Genomic DNA, 22,682 nt, shown 5'->3' with positions numbered 1-22,682 from the left:
GATTGTTGTGTCTGTGCATTAAATGAAAGCATGTCAGACAGACAGACATACTTTATTGATCCCGGGGGAAATTGGGTTTCATTACAGCTGCACCAACCAAGAATAGTGAAGAAATATAGCAATATAAACCCATAAATAATTAAATAATAATAAGTTAATCATGCCAAGTGGAAATAAGTCCAGGACCAGCCAATTGGCTCAGGGTGTTTGACACTCCTAGGGAGGAGTTGTAAAGTTTGATGGCCACAGGCAGGAATGACTTCCTATGACGCTCAGTGTTACATCTCGGTGGAATGAGTCTCTGGCTGAATGTACTCCTGTGCCTAGCCAGTACATTATGGAGTGGTGGGAGTCATTGTCCAAGATAGCATGCAACTTGGACAGCATCCTCTTTTCAGACACCACCGTCAGAGAGTCCAGTTCCACCCCCACAACATCACTGGCCTTACGAATGAGTTTGTTGATTCTGTTGGTGTCTGCTACCTTCAGCCTGCTGCCCCAGCACGCAACAGCAAACATGATAGCACTGGCCACCACAGACTCGTAGAACATCCTCAGCATCGTCCGGCAGATGGTAAAGGACCTCAGTCTCCTCAGGAAATAGAGATGGCTCTGACCCTTCTTGTAGACAGCCTCAGTGTTCTTTGACCAGTCCAGTTTATTGTCCATTCGTATCCCCAGGTATTTGTAATCCTCCACTATGTCCACACTGACCCCTTGGATGGAAACAGGGGTCACAGGTGCCTTAGCCCTCCTCATGTCCACCACCAGCTCCTTAGTCTTTTTCACATTAAGCTTCAGATGATTCTGCTCGCACCATGCATGTGGGAGATGGGTTTAACTGGTTATTCACATTGCAAAGAGAGTGAACAATACACATATGCAGACAACAGATCAATATGTAGTGCTAAGAGAGGGTCATTGCTCTAAAAGAAATAGATCCACAGATTACACTTCCTCCCCCTTTAGATCAATGCACCATAATACTGTATATGTACAAAACATTCGATTTCCCTTTCACAACTCATGTCCAAATAAACATGCTTTCACAATAACAGTCCATAACAATGTCACAGTTTTAAAGGTTCAGTCTTTTGGGCAGCATTCTGTTTCTTTCAAGATAGCACCTCTGGGCCTGTGGAGCGACATTAGTTTTGACAGGTGTCTTGTCTAAGACAGTGTTCTCAGTTTCCGGTGTTGTATTGCTGTCAATGACATGATCATCACTGAGAGGTAAGCCTGTAATATGTCCATCTTGCTGGATGCAATCGACTTGGGTCTGCTCTTCAGTTGAATGTCCAGTAAATCGTCCACATGACATCTCCATGTCTGATCTCCAACATCCACTGTGTACATCAGTGGCCCAGTTCTTGTAGCTATCCTACTGGATGTCTACTTGTCTTCTCGGCAATCACGCGCTAAGATTTCCTGTCTAATCTCGAAGCTCCTTGCTGCTTCACTTGGCAACTGGCTGAACTGTTTGTTCCGTACTTCCGTCCATAGATCTGGTTTCAGGTCGTCTATGTGAGATCTCAGGTTCCTGCTCATGAACAGCATTGCAGGTGTTTGATTTATTGTCATATGAACGAAGTTCCAATACACAAAAATGAAGTTGTTCACCTTGTGCTGTACAGAAATGTCCTCCTTGTCCATAGTTTTAAGGGACTTCTTGAAGGTTTGGATAAACCACAGAATCATAGAACATTACAGCACAGTACAGGCCCTTCAGCCCTCCATGTTGTGCCAACCTATATAATCCTTAAAAAAAAGGATTTCAGCTAACCCATTCATTGCTTGGTGGTAAGGAGCTGACTTTAAATGTCTGATGCCATTTTTCTTCATGGACAATCAGAATTCCTCTGACATGTCACTCACAGTTTGTTGTGGTAAGCCATTTCTGATGAAGATAGCCCTCAGTCCATTGCTGAGGTAGTTGACATCATTAGGATGATCTCTGGCCATGTCAAATGAGCACCCACAGCAATCAGAAACATGGAGTCCATGAATGGCCCAGCAAAATCAGTATGTACTCTTTTCCACGATGAAGATCGCCACTCCCACAGGGGCAATAGTGTCTGTGGGGGTGCATTTTGAACTTTTAGGCACCCCAAGCAGTTTTTTGCCAAGACTTCACACTGTTTATCCATTCCTGGCCACCATACATAGCTCTGGGCAAGATTCTTCACCTTGACAGTCCCCAGGTAACCCTTATGCAGATTTTCTAAAACTCTGGTGTGCAGTTTAGAGGGAACCCCAACATGAGATCAACATATTAGTGTTCTTTGACATACCAACAGTTGGTCACATTTCGCTGAGAACTTTGGGAACATAGGGTTACCATGAGCTGGCCGTCTTTGCATGGCGATTTCATAGACTTCTGTTTCCTTTTGTATTTCAGAAATTGTTACTGATAACTGGTCCACCAATGCTGTGTAGAACACTTCTGCTGGGTCACGTTATGAAGACTTTTCTTCTTCAGTTGCCAATAATGCCCAATGTTGTAACTGGGTAGCAGCCAACACTGGAATTCCCTTCCTGGGATTGAAAATGGACACAAGGAGCAGGTGATCTGTCAGTAGCATAATCTTTAGTCCATAGAGGTAGTGGTGAAACTTCTTTATTTGTCATATTAGACTAAGGGTCTCTTGTTCGATCTGTACGTAGTTGTGTTCCGATTTCATCAGTGATCTGGAAGTGAACACGATTAGGCATTCATATCCATCTTTTAGAATGTTTGACAAAATGGATCCAATGCCATAAGGGGATGTATCGCACACCAGTCTGATGGTCAGACAGTGCTACTATCTGGGCGGCTGTTACCTGTTGATGCCACACTGAATACTTTGATTCAGTGCTAGTCTAGTTTGATTTTTCTCAACCACTCATGACTGAAAAGTGCTGGCCCTCCACTTTTCATAACATAAAACTCTAACTGTTGTGTTTGTCTTTCATATGCCATATTTACTTTCTGTTTGCCTTTGGGAGACACCTTTTCACTTGTGTAAGTCTTTATCATCACTGAAGTCTTCTCTAATGGTATCTTAGAAAACAGTTTATTGTAGTCAGCCTCTGGACAAAGCTGACCCCATATCCAGCTTCATTTTCAGTATTACACCAGACGTATCCATTGTGATCCGGATTATTTTATGATCTGCTTCAGTTATACTGTGCAGTTCCAGGCATGACAGTTCACTTTTGTCACTCTATGTCGTCTGATTCTGTTTTACATTCAGTAACTCTATGCATTTGCTAAAATTAAATATACCTAAAATTTCTATTCAAGATATTAATACACTAGATGCATCTATTAAACAAGAGGAAATAGCTAAGGCTATATCCTCTTTGCAATTAGGGAAGCTCCAGGACCAGATGGATATACAGTGGAATTTTATAAGACCTTTAATGAAATGCTTGCATCACATCTTTGCCAAACTTTCACTGATTCTATATCCTCTGGGAACCTTCCGAAAACTTTTTATGAGGCATCAATTTCATTGATTCCTAAAAAATGAAAAGATCTATCTGAATGTGCCTCCTATAGACCAATTTCATTATTGAATGTGGATTTTAAAATTCTCTCTGATTTTAGCCTATAGACTTGAGAATTTTTTGCCTACTGTTATCTCAAATGATCAAATTGGATTTATTAAAAATAGGTATTAACATTTTAATATTCAAAGATTGTTAAATATTATTTATTCTCCCTCAGTCAAAGAATTTGAATGTATTGTTTCTCTCGATGCAGAGAAAGCTTTTGACATTATGGAATGGCCTATTTGTTTCAGGTTTTTGAGAGGTTTGACTTTGGTCCGTGATTTATTTCCTGGATCAAACTGATTTATCATGCCCTGATGGCTGCGGTTATAACTAACAATCAAAAATCTCATTTTAGATTATATAGAGGAACTCGTCAGGGTTGCCCTCTTAGACCTTTATTATTTAATTTGGTTTTAGAACCACTTGCAATTGCTCTTAGGGATTCTAACTCTGTTCAGGGTATTAAGAGAGGGGATAAATTACATAAGGTTTTGTTATACGCATATGATTTATTAGCTTATATTTCAGACCCTAGGAAATCGATTCCCTCTATGATATCCATATTTACTGAATTCTCTGGATATAAAATAAATTTACATTAAAGTGAATTATTTCCTATTAATAATTATTCTGATTATTATGATCAAGTACCTTTTAATATTGCTAAAAATTATTTTTACCTACCTTGGTATTAAAATTACTAAAAATTTTAAAGAATTATATATAATTTTCTTCCTCTAATTGAATATACAAAACAAATGCTTTCAAAATGGTCGTCTATGACGATGTCATTAATTGGTCGAATAAACGCTATAAAAATGGTAATTTTACCGAAATTTCTATATACTTTTCAAGCTGTTCCATCCTTTGTCCCAAAAACATTCTTTGATAGAATAGATTCTATGATCCTGTCATATATCTGGAATAATAAGAGTTCTAGACTGAGTAAAATTTTATTGCAAAAATCAGAAAAAGATGGAGGATTGGCATTACCAAACTTTAGATTTTATTATTGGGCAATTAATATTCATTATATTAGCTTTTGGATTTATGGTGTAGATAATCACGATTGTCCTTCATGGTTGGACTTGGAGGAGAACTCGGTAAGGGGGTTTTCTTTGGCTTCTTTGATCATGTGCCTTTGAGTTTGTCCTTTGAATTTGATTTTCATCTTTGCCCGTCCACGATGGCGCATGTCTCAGACTTTATTGCAAAACTCTGATTTTATCAGTTTTATTGAAAGCCAGATAAGAATTTTTTCTTTTTAATGATATAGGAGGTATGTCCAAATTAATTATATGGGATACATTCACAGCATTTTTACGTGGTCAGATTATTTCTTATTCAGCTGAACTTAAAAAATAGACTAAAGCAGAATTAGATAAAATTTCAAAACAAATTAAAGATTTGGATAATATCTATGCGACTTCCCCTAATATTGACTTATTTTAAAAAAGGGTGGAACTTCAATCACAATATAACCTATTATTAACTTATTCAATTGAAGGTCATCTACTTAAGTTAAAGAGCCAATTTTATATGTTTGGAAATAAAAATAATAAACTACTTGCGTTTCAATTAAAATCGGCTGAAGCCAAAAGGCAAATTTTGAAAATTTGTAGACAGGATGGTACCCTGGCTCGGGAATATGAAGAAATTAATAAGATTTTTCAAGATTTTTATACTGAACTTTATAAATCTCAATGTCCAGTAGATTATTCTGAAGTGAATGCTTTTTTACGAAAGATTGCTTTCCCTAAAATTTCTGCTGAGGATCAAAAAACTCTTGATGCCCAAATTACTGAATTCGAAATTCACAAAGATATTTTTTCAATGCAATCTGGTAAGGCCCCGGGACTTGATGGTTATCCTGTAGAATTTTATTAAAAATTTGGAAAATTGCTTTCTCCATATATGTTGGAGATGTTTAAAGATTCTTTTGTGAAACACGATTTACCTTCTACTTTTTATGAGGCTTCTATTTCTTTAATTTTCAAAAAGGATAAAGATCCTACTGATTGTGCCTCATACATACATATTTCATTATTGAATATTGATACTAAGATGCTCTCAAAGATAATGGCCAATCAGTTGGAGAGTATTTTGGGTAAAATCATTTAAAAAAAAATCAAACAGGCTTTATAAAGGGTTATTATTCTTTTTCAAATGTTCGGAGACTATTTAACATTATATATTCACCCTCTTCTAAAACTCCACAAGGCCTTGTACCTTTGGATGCTGAAAAAGCATTTGATCAAGCTGAATGGAAATATTTATTTAATGTTTTATAAAAATTCGGTTTTGGTATTAATTTTAATAATTGGAATAAAATGATATATAAAGCTCCTATTGGTACTGTTGTCACTAATAACTGTAGGTCTCCTTTTTTTCAACTGTCACAGAGAACAAGACAAGGTTGTCCATTAAGTCCTTTGTTATTTAACTTAATATTAGAACCGCTTGCTATTGCTCTTAGTGAAGCCAAAAACATTCATGGGATTTTTGTGAATGAAACCATGCACAAAATCTCTCTTTACACTGATGATTTATCAGTATATATATCTAAGCCTGAAGAATCTATTCCTGCTTTGCTAAAATTATTTGACAAATTCAGAGATTTTTCAGGATATAAAATAAAATAAATTTTAGTAAAAGTGAATTACTTCCTTTAAATTAATCTGCCTCTATATATGATAATATTCCTTTTAAAGTTACAGATTCTTTTAGGTATTTAAGAGTCATAATTACTAAAAAGTATGGATCTTTATAAAGCCAATTTTCCTCCTTTAGTGGACTCTATGAAGTACTCATTTAGTAGATGGAGCCTACTTACATTTTCACTTGTTGGTCATATTCATGTAGTTAAAATGATGACTTTACCAAAATGTTTATATTTATTTCAGAATATTCCTGTTTTTCTGACTCAGAAGATTTTTTGATCAGATTGATTCTATTATTCTATCTTTTATTTGGGATAATAAGAGACCAAGAATTAGTAAATATCATTTTCAAAAGTTGAAAAATGATGCAGGTCTCACTTTGCTTAACTCAAGAATGTATTATTGGGCTGTTAATTTGCAATATATGTCCTTTTGGTTATATTGGGGTGATAGGAATGATCGGCCAATTTGGGTAGACCTGGAACTGATAGCTGTGAAACAGTTTTATTTAACCTCGTTATTAGGAGTTGCTCTACCTATACAATTAGCTAAAGCTGCTAATTTAAACCTATATCCCGTGGTTAAGCACTCTTTACAAATTTGGCTCCAGTTCCGCAATTTTTTTAATCTTAAAAAATTTAAACTTTGTAGTATAATTTATCGTAATTACTTTTTTAAACCTTCCTGGAGTGATCCAATTTTTTTACTTTGGAAAAATAAAGGTATTAATTCTTTTTTGGGCTTATTTAAAGAAGACAGTGTGATGTGTGATGAGCAAACCAGGTGGAGATGGGGTCCAGAGTTGACCCCCCTGTGAACTATGCTGCTAATGAGAGAGACAGAAGAAGAGGGGGGAGGCATCCTGCTGCAGATGCTGATAATGAGTGAGAGACAGAGAATGATTTAGTATTATGGCTTCTTCGATAATTGTTTACTTTGCTCCAAGGACACTCACTTTGCCTGCTTGTGTAGCTTCCTGCTGAGACAGCAAGGCGGGACCAGGTGATGGATATGGACAGTTGATGGATCGCTTGTACCCCGTCAGGGGAGATAAAAAGCAAGTCTGCTGAGGCACAAGCAGACACGCTACGGGACACTGGAAGAGCATTGTGCACGCACGCGAATGTGGGGGTTTGGAGGATCGATTTGGGGGAAATCGATCAGATGCTCACAGTGTGTGAAGGCAGACCAGTGGGGGCTTGTGTGTGTGTCCACCCATGCCAGGGTGACAGGCTCACCACTGAAAAACGGTCTGGCCTGGTACGGAGCGGTCACAGTCGGTGACCACAACTGGACAAGAAGACAACTGAAGGTTTGCCTGCAACTGCATCACCTCTCGCTCTCTCTCTCTCTCTCTCCAACAGTACAACAGCAACCACCTCGACTTAAACTAAACTGAACTGAACTGAACTCTGCATCATCTTAAGACTATTCATTTACCCCTAGACTTCGATAGAGCTTGGTTTTGATTCCTATTTCCACACTTCTGTATATATCATTGCTAACCTGTTTTATATGTATGTTTGCACAGGCACTAATGATGATTTTTCAAGAATTATAGATTCTAGCATTGTACCAGATGACAGTAAAATTGCAAATGTTACTCCGCTATTTAAGAAGGGTGGGAGTCAGCAGAAAGGAAACTATAAATCTGCCTAACAAATGTACTACAATTCTTTGAGGAAATTACAAGCAGGGTAGACAATGGAGATGCAGTAGACATGGTAAACTTGGATTTTCATAAGGCCTTTAATAAGGTGTCACACATGAGGCTGCTTAGCAAGATAAGAGCCCATAGAATTACAGGGAAGTGGCTAGCATGGGTGGAGCATTGGCTGATAGGCAGAAAACAGAGAGTGGGAATAAAGTGATCCACCTCTGGCTGGCTGCCAGTTACCAGTGGAGTTCCACAGGGTTTGGTGTTGGGACTGCTGCTTTTTACAACGTATTGCAATGATTTGGACTATGGTATTGATGGATTTGTGGCGAAATTTGCCAATGATACAAAGGTAGGTGGAGGAGTGGATAGTGCTGTGGAAACAGAGCCTGCAGGGAGACTTGGATAGTTCAGGGGAATGGGCAAAGAAGTGGCAAATGAAATACAATGTTGGAAAGTGTATGGTCACGCACCTTGGTGGAAGAAATAAATGGGCAGACTATTATTTAGATGGGGAGAGAATTCAAAACCTCCAAGTTGAGTTAGTGGTAAAGAAGGCGAATGCAATGTTGGCATTCATTTGTAGAGGTATAGAATACAAGAGCAGGGATGTGATGTTGATGCTCGATAAGGCACTTGTGTAGTTTTGGGCTCCTTACTTTAGAAAGGATGTACTGACATTAGAAAGGGTTTGGAGAAGATTCACAAGAATGACTCCAGGAATGAAAGGGTTACCATATGAGCAATGTCTGGCAGCTCTTAGGCTGTATCCCCTGGAGTTCAGGAGAATGGGAGGGGGGGGGGATCTCATAGAAAAATTCAGAATGTTAAAAGACCTGAACAGATTAGATATGGCAAAGTTGTTCCCATGGTAGGGCATTTGAGGAGAAGAGGGCACAACTTCAGTGTTCACGGATGTCCATTTAGAACAGAGATGCGGAGAAATTACTATAGTCAGAGGATGGTAAATCTGTGGAATTTGTTACCACAAATGGCTGTGGAGGCCAAGTCATTGGGAGTATTTAAGGCAAAGATAGATAGGTTTCTGATTAGCCCAGGGCATCAAAGGGTATGGAGTGAAGGCAGGGGATTGGGGATGACTGAAAGAATTGGATCAGCCCATGATTGAATCACGGAGCAGACTCAATGGGCCGAATCACCTACTTCTGCTCCGAAATTTTATGGTCTTAAGTTATAGTAGAGGCTTTGGTGATATTTTACCAAAATTCTCCGGACTCTAGGCAGGTCCTGGTTGATTGGAAGAAGGTGAATGTCATGCCACTATTCAGAAAAGGACGTGGGCAAAAGGTAAGTAAGTATAGATTAGATTAGATTAGATTGAACTTTATTGTCATTGTGCTGAGTACAGATACAAAGCCAGATGAAATGCAGAAATGTAAAGAATAGTGTTATTTAGAAACATAGAAGCACAGAAAACCTACAGCACAATACAGGCCCTTCGGCCCACAAAGCTGTACCAAACATGTCCTTACATAAAACATAGAACATAGAATATTGCAGCACAGTACAGGCCCTTTGCCCCACAATGGTGTGTTGACCCTTAAACCCTTCCTCCCATATAACCCCCCACCTTAAATTCCTCCATATACCTGTCTAGTAGTCTCTTAAATTTCACTAGTGTATCTGCCTCCACCACTGGCTCAGGCAGTGAATTCCACACACCAACCACTCTCTGAGTAAAAAACCTTTCTCTAATATCCCCCTTGAACTTCCCACCCCTTACCTTAAAGCCATGCCCTTTTGTACTGAGCAGTGGTGCCCTGGGGAAGAGGCGCTGGCTCTCCACTCTATCTATTCCTCTTAATATCTTGTTTACCTCTATCATGTCTCCTCTCAACCTCCTTCTCTCCAAAGAGTAAAGCCCTAGCTCCCTTAATCTCTGATCATAATGCATACTCTCTAAACCAAGCAGCATCCTGGTAAATCTCCTCTGTACCCTTTCCTATGCTTCCACATCCTTCCTATAGTGAGGTGACCAGAACTGGACACAGCACTCCAAATGTGGCCTAACCGGAGTTTTATAGAGCTGCATATAGGGCCAGATGGTCTGCATCCCAGAGTGCTTAAGAAAGTAGCCCAAGAAATAGTGGATACATTAGTGATAATTTTTCAAAACTCCTTAGTTTCTGGATTAGTTCCTAAGGATTGGAGGGTGGCTAATGTAACCCCACTTTTTAAAAAAGGTGGGAGAGAAAAACCAGGGAATTATAGACCGGTTAGCCTGACATCGGTGGTGGGGAAAATACTAGAGTCTGTTAACAAAGATGTGATAACAGTACATTTGGAAAGCGGTGAAATCATCAGACAAAGTCAGCATGGATTTGTGAAAGGAAAATCATGTCTGACGAAACTAAAAGAATTTTTTGAAAATGTAACTAGTAGAATGGATAGGGGAGAGCCAGTGGATGTGGTACATTTAGATTTTCAAAAGGCTTTTGACAAGGTCCCACACAGGAGATTAGTGTGCAAACTTAAAGCACACGGTATTGGGGGTATGGTATTGATGCAGATAGAGAATTGGTTGGCAGACAGGAAGCAAAGAGTGGGAGTAAATGGGACCTTTTCAGAATGGCAGGCAGTGACTAGTGGGGTACCGCAAGGCTCAGTGCTCGGATCCCAGTTGTTTACAATATATATGAATGATTTAGAAGAGGGAATTAAATGCAGCATCTCCAAGTTTGCGGATGACACGAAGCTGGGCAGCGGTGTTAGCTGTGAGGAGGATGCTAAGAGGATGCAGGATGACTTGGATAGGTTAGGTGAGTGGGCAAATTCATGGCAGATGCAATTTAATGAGGATAAATGTGAGATTATCTACTTTGGATGCAAGAGGTAAACAGATTATTATCTAAATGGTGGCTGATTAGGAAAAGGGGAGGTACAATGAGACCTGGGTGTCATTGTACACCAGTCATTGAAAGTGGGCATGCAGGTACAGCAGGCGGTGAAAAAGGCAAATGGTATGTTGGCATTCATAGCAAAAGGATTCAAGTACAGGAGCAGGGAGGTTCTACTGCAGTTGTACAAGGCCTTAGTGAGACTGCACCTAGAGTATTGTGAGCAGTTTTGGTCCCCTAATCTGAGGAAAGACATTCTTGCCATAGAGGAAGAACAAAGAAGGTTCACCAGATTGATTCCTGGGATGGCAGGACTTTCATATGAAGAAAGACTGGATTGACTAGGCTTATACTCGCTGGAATTTAGAAGATTGAGGGGGGATCTTATTAAAACATATAAAATTCTAAAGGGATTGGACAGGCTAGATGCAGGAAGATTGTTTCCGATGTTGGGGAAGTCCAGAACGAGGGGTCACAGTTTTAGGATAAAGGGAAAGCCTTTTAGGACTGAGATGAGGAAAAACTTCTTCACACAGAGAGTGGTGAATCTGTGGAATTCTCTGCCACAGGAAACAGTTGAGGCCAGTTCATTGGCTATATTTAAGAGGAAGTTACGTATGGCCCTTGTGGCTAAAGGGATTGGGGGTATGGAGAGAAAGCAGGTACAGGGTTCTGAGTTGGATGATCAGCCATGATCATACTGAATGGTGGTGCAGGCTTGGAGGGCCAAATGGCCTACGGCTGCACCTATTTTCTATATTTCTATGAATCATTACATCGCGATTCTTAAACTCTATCCCTCGACTTATGAAAGCCAACACCCCATAAGCTTTCTTAACTACCCTATCTACCTGTGAGGCAACTTCCAAGGATCTCAGGGCATGTATCCCCAGATCCCTCTGCTCCTTCACATTACGAAGTATCCTGCCATCTACTTTGTACTCTGCCTTGGAGTTTGTCCTTCCAAAGTGTACCACCTCCCACTTCTCCAGGTTGAACTCCATCTGCCACTTCTCAGCCCACTTCTGCATCCTATCAAAGTCTTTCTGCAACCTTCGACAATCCTTTACACTATCCACAACACCACCAAGCTTTGTGCCATCTGTAAACTTGCCAGCTACCCCCACATCCAGCTCAATAATAAAAATCATGAAAAGTAGGGGTCCCAGAACCAATCCTTGTGGGACACCACTAGTCATAACCCTCCAATCTGAATGTAGTCCTTCCACCACGACCCTCTGTTTTCTGCAGGGAAGCCAATTCTGAATCCAGCTGGCCAAACTTCCCTGGATCCCATGCCTTCTGACTTTCTGAATAAGCCTATCATGTGGAACGTTGTCAAATGCCTTACTAAGATCCATGTAGATCACATCCACTGCAGTACCCTCATCTATATGTCTGGTCACCTCCTCAAAGAACTCTGTCAGGCTTGTTAGACACAATCTGCCCTTCACAACGACATGCTGACTGTTCCTGATCAGACCATGATTCTCTAAATGCCAACAGATCCTATCTCTAAGAATCTTTTCCAACAGCTTTCCCACCACAGACGTAAGGCTCACTGATCTGTAATTACTCCGACTATCCCTACCTTTTTAGAACAAGGAGATAACCTTATTTACAAAATAACTGCGAATAAAAAGTAAGTGCTACAGCACACAAATATAAAAGTACTGAGACTGTACAATATGGGTGCAATACTGCTTAGTGCTGTGATGTGAGGTTCAGCAGGGTCACAGCCTCAGGGAAGAAGCTCTTCCTGTGCCTGTTGGTGTGGGAGCAGAGGCTCCTGTAGTGCCTACTGGATGGGAGGAGAGTAAAAAGGAGAGGCCAATTAGTTTAACATCTGTAGTTTAGAAAATGCTTGAAACTATCATTAAAGAAGAAATAGTCATCTTGGGGTTACTGCCTGTGCCACCTGACAGTGTGTATAGGAATAGAGTGGAGGCTGAGGGATTGGAGCAGGGGGAAGGGTTTCAGATGATTAGAGATAGTGTCATGTCTGCAGAAAAGGAGAAAGACATGGAGGGATTGTCTATGGAGTCTCTGCGGGTGGAAGTTAGGAACAAGAAGGGATCAATAACTCTATTGGGTGTTTTTTATAGACCATCCAATAGTAACAGGGACATCAAGGAGAAGATAGGGAGTCAGATTCTGGAAAGGTGTATTAATAACAGGGTTGTCGTGCTGGCAGACTTTAAGTTCCCAAATATTGATTGGCAAGTCCCTAGAGCAAGGTGTTTAGATGGGGTGCAGTTTGCTCAGAGTGTTCAAGAAGGTTTCTTGACACAATATGTAGATAAGCCTACAAGAGGAGAGGCTGTACTTGATCTGGTATTGGGAAATGAACCTGGTCAGGTGTCAGATCGCTCAGTGGGACAGCATTTTGGAGATAGTGATCACAATTTTATCTCCTTTACCATAGAATTGGAGTGGGATAGGAACAGACAAGTTAGGAAAGTGCTTAATTGGAGTAAAGGGAAATATGAGGCAAGAACTTGGAAGTATAAATTGGGAACAGATGTTCTCAGGGAAAGGTACAGAAGAAATGTGGCAAATGTTCAGGAGATATTTGCACGAAGTTCTACAGAGGTATGTTCCAATGAGACTGGGAAAGGATGGTAGGGTACAGAACTGTGGTGTACAAAGGCTGTTGTAAAACTAGTCAAGAAGAAAAGAAGAGCTTACGAAAGATTCAAAAAACTAGGTAATAATAGAGATCTAGAAGATTATAAGGCCAGCAGGAGAGGGCTTAATAAAGAAATTAGAAGAGCCAGAAGGGGCCATGAGAAGGCCTTGGCGGACAGGATTAAGGAAGTCACAAGGCATTCTACAAGTATGTGAAGAGCAAGAGGGTAAGTGATAGAGGGGGAGGGATGAAAGGGGGAGGAGTGGAATTACTAGTCAGGGAAAATATCACAGCTGTGCATAGACAGGACAGCCCAGAGGGCTTGTCTACAGAGGCCATATGGGTGGAGCTGAGGAATGGGAAAGGTGTGACCACACTAATAGGGTTGTATTAATGGGCTAAAAATTCTATATCTGAATGCACGAAGTGTCAGAAATAAGGCGGATGAGCTTGAAGCTCAGGTGCAAATGGGTGACTATGATGTTTCTGGGATAACGGAGACATGGCTGCAGGGAGATCAGACCTGGGAAATGAACGTGCAAGGGTATACGTGCTATCGTAGGGACAGAAATGTGGGCAGAGGGGGTGGGGTGGCCCTGTTGGTGAGGAATGAGATTCAGTCCTTTGCAAGGGGGGACATAGGATCAGGAGAAGTGGAGTCTGTGTGGATAGAATTGAGGAACAGTAAGGGCAAAAGGACCCTAATGGGTGTTGTCTATAGGCCACCAAACAGTAGCATGGCTATTGGGTGCAAATTGAATAGGGAGTTAACATTGGCATGTGGCAAAGGTAATATTGTAGAGGTTATGGGGGATTTCAACATGCAGGTGAACTGGGAGAATCAGGTTGGTGCTGGACCCCAGGATAGGGAGTTTGTAGAGTGCCTAAGGGATGCATTCTTGGAACAGCTTGTACGAGAGCCAACCAGGGACAAGGCTATTCTGGATTTAGTGTTATGTAATGAACAGGATTTGATAAGCGATCTTGAAGTAAAGGAGCCATTAGGAGGTTGTGATCATAATATGATAAGTTTTTATCTGCAATTTGAGAAGGATAAGGGCAGCTCGGAGGTGTCAGTGTTGCAGTTGAACAAAGGAGACTATGGAGCCATGAGGGAGGAGCTGGCCAAAGTTAACTGGACGGATATCCTAGCAGAAAAGACAGTGGAACAGCAATGGCAGGTATTCTTGGGAATAATGCACAAGGTGCAAAATCAGTTCATCCCCCGGAGAAGGAAGGATTCAAAGGGGGGAAAGGGGTCACAGTGGTTGGCAAAGGAAGTCAGAGATTGCATAGCATTAAAAAAAGGAAGTATGACAGAGCTAAGGTGAGTGGGAGGACAGATGATTGGGAAATTTTTAAGGAACAACAGAACTTAACTAAAAAGGCAATACAGGGAGAAAAAAATGAGGTACGAACGCAAGCTAGCCAGGAATATAAAGGAGGATAGCAAAAGCTTTTTTAGGTATGTGAAGAGAAAGAAGATAGTTAAGAACAATGTTGGGCCCTTGAAAAATGAATTGGGTGAAATTGTTATGGGAAACAGAGAAATGGCAGAAGAATTTAATAAGTACTTTAGATCTGTCTTCACTAAGGAAGACACAAGCAATCTCCCAGTTGTATGGATGGGCCAAGGACATAGGGTAACAGAGGAAATGAAACAGATTGTCATTAGGAAGGAAACGGTGATGAGTAGACTGATGGGACTGAAGGCTGACAAATCCCCAGGTCCAGATGGTTTGCATCCTAGGGTACTAAAGGAGGTGGCCCTGGAAATTGCGGATGCATTGGTAATCATTTTCCAATGTTCCTTAGATTCAGGATCAGTTCCTGAGGATTGGAGAATAGCTAATGTTATCCCACTTTTTAAGAAAGGAGGGAGGGAGAAAATAGAGAACTATCGACCTGTCAGCCTAACATCAGTAGTGGGGAAGACGCTAGAGCCCATTATTAAAGATGAAATAGTGGCATATCTAGATAGCAGTGATAGGATTGGGCCGAGCCAGCATGGATTTACCAAGGGTAAATCATGCTTGACTAATCTACTGGAGTTTTTTGAGGATGTAACCAGGAAGTTAGACAAGAGAGATCCAGTGGATGTAGTGTACCTCGATTTTCAGAAGGCATTTGATAAGGTCCCACATAGGAGATTGGTGGGTAAAATCAGAGCTCATGGCATTGGGGGGGAAGACATTGACATGGATAGAAAACTGGTTGGCAGATAGAAAGCAAAGGGTAGCGGTGAATGGGTGTTTCTCGGAATGGCAGGTGGTGACTAGTGGGGTGCCACAGGGCTTGGTATTGGGACCACAGCTGTTTATGATTTACATCAACGATTTAGATGAAGGCATTGAGAATAACATCAGCAAGTTTGCTGATGATACTAAGCTGGGTGGCAGTGTGACATGTGATGAGGATGTTAGGAGAATTCAGGGTGACTTGGATAGGCTGGGTGAGTGGGCAGATACTTGGCAGATGATGTTTAATGTGAGTAAGTGTGAGGTTATCCACTTTGGGAGTAAGAACAGGAAGGCAGATTATTATCTGAACGGTGTAGAGTTAGGTAAGGGAGAAATACAAAGAGACCTAGGAATCCTTGTTCATTGGTCACTGAAGGTGAATGAGCAAGTGCAGCAGGCAGTGAAGAAGGCTAATGGAGTGTTGGCCTTTATTACAAAGGGAATTGAGTACAAGAGCAAGGAAATCCTCTTGCATTTGTACAAGGCCCTGGTGAGACCACACCTGGAGTATTGTGTACAGTTTTGGTCTCCAAGGTTAAGGAAGGACATCCTTGTTGTAGAAGAAGTGCAGCGTAGATTCACAAGGTTAATTCCTGGGATGGCAGGACTGTCTTACGCAGAGAGGTTAGAGAGACTGGGCTTGTACACGCTGGAATTAAGGAGATTGAGAGGGGATCTGATTGCAACATATAAGATTATTAAGGGATTGGACAAGATAGAGGCAGGAAATATGTTCTAGATGCTGGGAGAGTCCAGTACCAGAGGGCATGGTTTGAGAATAAGGGGTAGGTCTTTTAGGACAGAGTTAAGGAAAAACTTCTTCTCCCAGAGAGTTGTGGGGGTCTGGAATGCACTGCCTCGGAAGGCAGTGGAGGCCAATTCTCTGGCTGCTTTCAAGAAGGAGCTAGATAGGTATCTTATGGATAGGGGAATCAAGGGATATGGGGACAAGGCAGGAACCAGGTATTGATAGTAGATGATCAGCCATGATCTCAAAATGGCGGTGCAGGCTCGAAAGGCCGAATGGTCTACTTCTGCACCTATTGTCTATTGTCTATTATAGACCGCCCAATAGTCAGAGAGAATTGGAGGAGCAAATCTGTAGAGAGGTACAGGTGTCCCCCACTTTGCGAATCTTCGCTTTACGCCACTTCACTTTTACAAAAGACCTACATTAGTACCTGTTTTCGCATTACAAAGAGGATTTTTGCTTTTACGAAAATTTTTCCCATATAAATTAATGGTTCTTCGCTTTACCCCTTTTTGGTTAAGAAAGGTTTCATAGGAATGCTCTACCTTTGTAAAAGTGGGGGGGGACACCTGTACCAGACTGATGTAAGAAACAGAAAGTTGTAATAATAGGGGATTTGAACTTTTCACATATTGACTGGGACTCCCGTATTGTGAAAGGGCTAGATGGCTTGGAGTTTGTCAAATGTGTTCAGGAAAGTTTCCTAAATCAATATATAGAAGTACCTGCAAGAAAGGATGCAATACTTGATCTCTTTTTAGGGAACCAGACAAGTCAGGTGACAGAAGTATGTGCAGGCGAACATTTTGGGTCCAATGACCATAATGTCATTAGTTTCAAATTAATTATGGATAAGGATAGGCCTGGTCCTCGAGTTGAGGTTCTCAATTGGAGAAGGGCCAATTTTTTGGAAATGTGAAAGGATCTAGGAAGAGTGGATTGGCATAAGTTGTTTTCTGGCAAGGATGTGTTCAGTAAGTGGAAGGTCATCAAAGGTGAAATTTTGAGTGTGCCGAGTTTGTATGTTCCTGCCAGGATTAAAGGTAAAGTTAACAGGCATAGGGAACCTAAAGAGCAAACACGAGGAAATCTGCAGATGCTGGAAATTCAAACAACAGACACAAAATGCTGGTGAAACACAGCAGGCCAGGCAGCAACTATAGGGAGAAGCACTGTCGACGTTTCGGGCCGAGTCTCAGCCCAAAACGTCGACAGTGCTTCTCCCTATAGATGCTGCCTGTCCTGCTGTGTTCCACCAGCATTTTGTGAGGCACAGGAACCTTGGTTCTCAAGGGATATTGGCAATCTGGTTAAGAAAAAGGGAGAGGTGTATAGCAGGTATAGGCAACAAGGATCAAATGAGATACTTGAACAGTATAGAAAATGTAAGATAATATTAAAGAAGGAAATCAGGAAGGCAAAAAGAAGACAAGAGGTTGCTTTGGCAAATAATGTGAAGATAATCCCGAAGGGTTTCTGTAAGTACAGTACATTAAGAGTAAAAGGATAGTAAGGGACAAAATTGGTCCTCTAGAAGATCAGAGTGGTCATCTATGTGTGGAGCCTCACGAGATGGGGGAGATCTTGCATCAGTATTTACTCAGGAAACTGGCATAGTGTATATGGAAGGAAGGGAAACAAGCAGTAGTGTCATTGAACATTTAGAGATTAAAGAGGAGGAGGTGCTTGCTGCCTTACAGCAAATAAAGGTAGATAAATCTCCCGGCCCTGACATGATATTTCCTCGGACCTTGAAAGAGACTAGTGTTGAAATTGCAGGGGCCCTGGCAGATATATTTAAAATGCCCTTAGCCATGGGTGCAGTGCCGGAGGATTGGAGGGTAGCTCATGTTGTTCCATTGTTTAAAAAAGGCTCCAAAAGTAAACCAGGTAATTACAGGCCAGTGAGTCTGACATCAGTAGTAGGTAAATTATTGGAAGGTGTTCTAAGAGATCGGATACACAAGTATTTGGACAGCCAATGGCTGATTAAGGATAGTCAGCATGGCTTTGTGTGTGGTAGATCATGTGTAACAAATTTTGTAGAGTTTTTCAAGGAGGTTACCAAGAAAGTAGATGAAGGAAAGGCTGTGGATGTTGTCTGCATGGACTTTAGTAAGGCCTTTGACAAGGTCTCACATGGGAAGTTAGTTTAGAAAGTTCAGACACTAGGTATCCATGGAGAGGTTGTAAACTGATGGACAGATTAGCACCATGTAGCCCACTGACCACACAAGCTGACTTACCTGCAAGTAACGTTGAAGGGGAGTTCTCTGGCAGAAAGATTGACATCTGATCATTCACTAATCCCAAAAGCTGAGTTACCTGTACATAACATTGAAGTGGAGTTCTCCTAACAACAGATCGGCGACACATAGTCTACAGACACAATTGGCTGATCTAACCTCAGAACTAATAAATAAACTTAAATACCAAGGCCTCACTACCTCCTTGTGCCACTGCCACCTGAATTTCTTCACTTGCAGACCCCAGTCATTTTGGATTGGCAAAAAATATCTCCTCCACGATTTCCTTCAGCACAGTTACACCACAGGGCTGTGTGCTTATCCCTTTGCTCTACTCACTTTACACCTATGACTGTGTGGCTAAGCACAGCTCCAACACCATATTCAACTTTGTTGATGACACCATTGTTGTGGGCGGAAGAGGAGGAAGGAGGAGGAAGAAGAAGAAGAAGAACTTTTAACTCGGCAGTAGTGTTATCAGGGCACTGTCATGATGGTGTTTCTGTAGCAAGCTACTCTTGTTTTTACGAGGCCGAGTTGCTAGCTCGACACTCAGCCTGACTTGGATTTGAACTCGGGAACCTTCGCTCTGGAGTTCAGGATGGGGAAACCAGAGGTTCATGAGCCAGTCCTCGTTGGAGGATCAGAGATGGAGAGCATCAGTAACTGTAAAGTCCTGGGTGTTCCTATTTCAGAGTACCTGTTTTGGACCCAGAATATAAATGTAATTGCAAAGAAAGCACGACAGCATCTCTGCTTCCCTAGGAGTCTGAGGAGATTTAGCATGACATCAAAAACTTTAACAAACTTCTATAGATATGTAGCGCAGAGTGTATTGATTGGCTTCATAATGGCATGGTATGGAAACACCAATGTCTTTGAACATAAAATCCTACAAAAGTTGGTGGGTTCAGTCCAATACATCACAAAAGGCCCTCCCAACCATTAAGCACATCTACATGAAACACCATTATAGGAAAGCAGCATCTATTATCAAAAGTCCTCACCACCCAGGCTCATTTCTTGCTTCTGCCATTAGGTAGAAGGTACAAGAGCCTTAGGACTTGCACCACCAGGTTCAAGAACAGTTACTACCCCCAACCATCAGGCTCTTGAACAAAAAGGGCTAACTACAGTCACCTGCCCATCTATTGAGATGTTCCCACAACCACTGATCTCACTTTGAGGACTCTTTATATTGTTATTTCATGTTTTCATTATTAATTGCTATTTCTTTATATTTGCTTTTGCACAGTTTGTTGTCTTCTGCATTCTACTTGATCTTTCACTGAATTGTGTTATAGTTACTACTCAATAGATTTGCAGAGTATGCCCACAGGAAAATGAATCTCAGGGTTGAATGTGGTGACATACAAGTACTTTGATAATAAAATTTACTTTGTACTTTGAACATTAAGGATCCCCGTCACCCCAGACATGCCCTCTTCTCATTGCTGCCATCAGGGTGGATGTACAGGAACCCGAAGGCACACACTCAACATTTCTTCTTTTCTTCTTCTTCCCCTCCACCATCAGATTTCTGATTGGACAATGAACCCATGAACACTACCTCACTACTTTGTTTGCTCTCTTTTCACTTTGACTATGTAATGTTTAAGTCTAATTCTCTGGCAGACAGATTGGCATCACATAGTCCATTAACCCCATAGATTGAGCAACCTTTATGTAATTTTGAAGTGGTGTTTGCTGACAGATGGATTGACAACACTCAGTCCACTCACCCCATACGATGAGTTACCTACATGTAATGTTGATGGCAGACAGATTAGCATCATAGTGTCCACTGACCACAGATGTTGACTTACCTATATGTAACATTGAAATGGAGTTCTTTGAATGACAGATTGGCAGCACATAATCTACTGACACAATAGAATGAGATACCTGTGTGTAACGTTGAAGAAGATTTCTCTGGCAGAGATCAGCATCACATAGTCCACTGACTATTGTCAGAGTTACCTGAACATAACATTGAAGTGCAATTCTACGGTGACAGAACAGCATCACATAGTCTACTGACCACATATACTGAGATACCTGTATGCAACGTTGAACTAGAGTTTTCTGGCAAACAGATAGGCATCACATAGTCCATCATTTTCACTTTACTTGGCAGCTCCAATAGTGCAATATCATATTCAAACGTTGATCCATTATAATTGGGATGAGTGATGATATTTTTTGCATGATACTCCTGTTCCATTTGTTCTTTTCTCAGCGTTTTCTGCCTCCCTGAAACACAGAGGTTAGGTAGTGATGGAAATTAATACGATCCCCAGCTTCCCATCTTAATCGAATGAGGAGCTTGAATCCCACGTTTTTCCTGCACAATTTCCAATGTTATAGTAATTGCCCCTAGGAAGATGATATTCTAAACCAGGTGTCCATGATCTAGCTTCAAACACTTCATGTGTGAGGGGTGATATCACCACAACTCTGGCATATCTGGGCCTGTCTCACTGGAGTTTAGAAGAATGAGGGGGAGATTTCACTGAAATCTATTGAATATTGAAAGGCTCAGATAGAGTGGATGTGGAGAGGATGTTTCCTATGTGGGGGAGTTTTCAACCAGAGGGCACAGCATCAGAATTGTGGGATTCAAATTTAGAACAGAGATGAGGAGGAATTTCTTTAGACAAAGGTAGTGAATCTGTGAATTTTATTGTCTCAAATGGCTGTGGAGGCCAAGTCATTCGGTACACTTGAAGCAGAGGTTGCTCACGGGAAGAAGATCAGAGAATGAAGGATAATAAATCAGCCATGATGGAATGGCAGAGTATTCTCAATGGATTGAATGGCCTACTGCTTCTATATCTTATGGACTTATGTTACCTTGGTGCATTACACATTTCTATGTTCAAAGAATGTGGAGCGGTGAGAGTCAGTGATGTGCTCTTTTCTATTAGACACTTTACAGAGTGAGCTGTGGCTGTGACTTCTCACCTCTTTTCCACCCCCTAAGTCTGGTCTGTCATCAGAACCCTGACCCTCGGGGTGACAAAACTGCCCAATGTAGTGCAGCCATTTGCAGCAGGTGCATACTAACCTAGGATAACTTTAAATGATGTCATGTTGATGAGATGGAAAGTGCTGAGCTCTGGGTTGTTGGGGTCATACGGACGATGGAGGCAGTGTGCCGCAGTTACGATCCATTCCTTTCCTGTAGCACGTGAGAAGCCTAGATTAGCTGTGAACACTCGCTCAATTGTTTGTCTTCTTGTAAGTGCAAAGACAACAAGCTCAGCAGCAGAGAACAAAACTGGTCTATGTCCCATTGCATAAGCTGATCACACTGGTGAATCTCCAGTGATGCTGTGGATCAGAGGATGGTGTGGGTGGGTTGGGGTGGTGGGGGGGGGGGAGGGGAAACAGCCAGGAGAAACTGCCTGGAATGGAGACTCTAACACACAGGATTGTAGTATCAGCCAGCACCATTATTGGAACAACCTCCCATCATCCAAGACATCTTCAAAAGGTGATGCTTCAAAAAGGCCGCATACCATATAACCATGTAACAATTACAACACGGAAACAGGCCATCTCAGCCCTTCTAGTCCGTGCTGAATGCTTACTCTCATCTAGTCCCACCAACCTGCACTCAGCCCATAAACCGCCATTCCTTTCCTGTCCATCACAAACTATCCGATATATGCCCTCTTCTCATTTCTATTATCACAGCTTCTTCCCCTCTGCGAGTCACAGCCAGGTTATTACCACTGACATACACCATGAAATTCACCTGTCTATTCCCTATCTGTTCAAGTGCTACTTAAACGTCACTGTTGTATTTGTTTCTACCACCTACCCTGGTAGCATGACCCACAACACTGTAAAAATTGAGGCTTTATAAAGCATTGGTCAGGTCGCACAGAGTACTGTGAGTAGTTTTAGGCCCCTTATTTAAGACAAGATAGAAACATAGAAAACCTACAGCACAATGCAGGCCCTTTGGCCCACAATGCTGTGCTGAACATGTATTTACTTAGAAATTACCGAAGGTTACCCATAGCCCTCTATTTTTCTAAGCTCCATGTACCATGTGCTGTCATTGAAGAGGGTCCAGAGGAGGTTCATAACAATGAT

At 41.4% G+C, this 22,682-nt stretch overlaps 1 protein-coding gene across 4 annotated transcripts in view; it reads right to left on the bottom strand.

Annotated features, from left to right (window-relative positions):
• The window catches only part of masp1 (MBL associated serine protease 1), a 404,010-nt gene that overhangs the window by 62,257 nt on the left and 319,071 nt on the right, over positions 1 to 22,682 (bottom strand). For 3 of the 4 annotated variants that reach the window (XM_059990882.1, XM_059990894.1, XM_059990901.1), the window contains 2 exons: positions 21,646 to 21,759; positions 20,637 to 20,831 (listed from right to left, as the gene is read on the bottom strand). In XM_059990882.1, the coding sequence (XP_059846865.1) occupies positions 20,637 to 20,831; positions 21,646 to 21,759 (309 nt within the window). The remainder of the gene's footprint in view (positions 1 to 20,636; positions 20,832 to 21,645; positions 21,760 to 22,682) is intronic. The other variant, XM_059990887.1, reaches the window with a different exon arrangement.

The sequence above is a fragment of the Hypanus sabinus genome, chromosome 2 (assembly GCF_030144855.1).
Source record: "Hypanus sabinus isolate sHypSab1 chromosome 2, sHypSab1.hap1, whole genome shotgun sequence".
NCBI classification, from domain to species: domain Eukaryota; kingdom Metazoa; phylum Chordata; class Chondrichthyes; order Myliobatiformes; family Dasyatidae; genus Hypanus; species Hypanus sabinus.
This window is presented reverse-complemented; position numbering and strand designations above follow the sequence as displayed.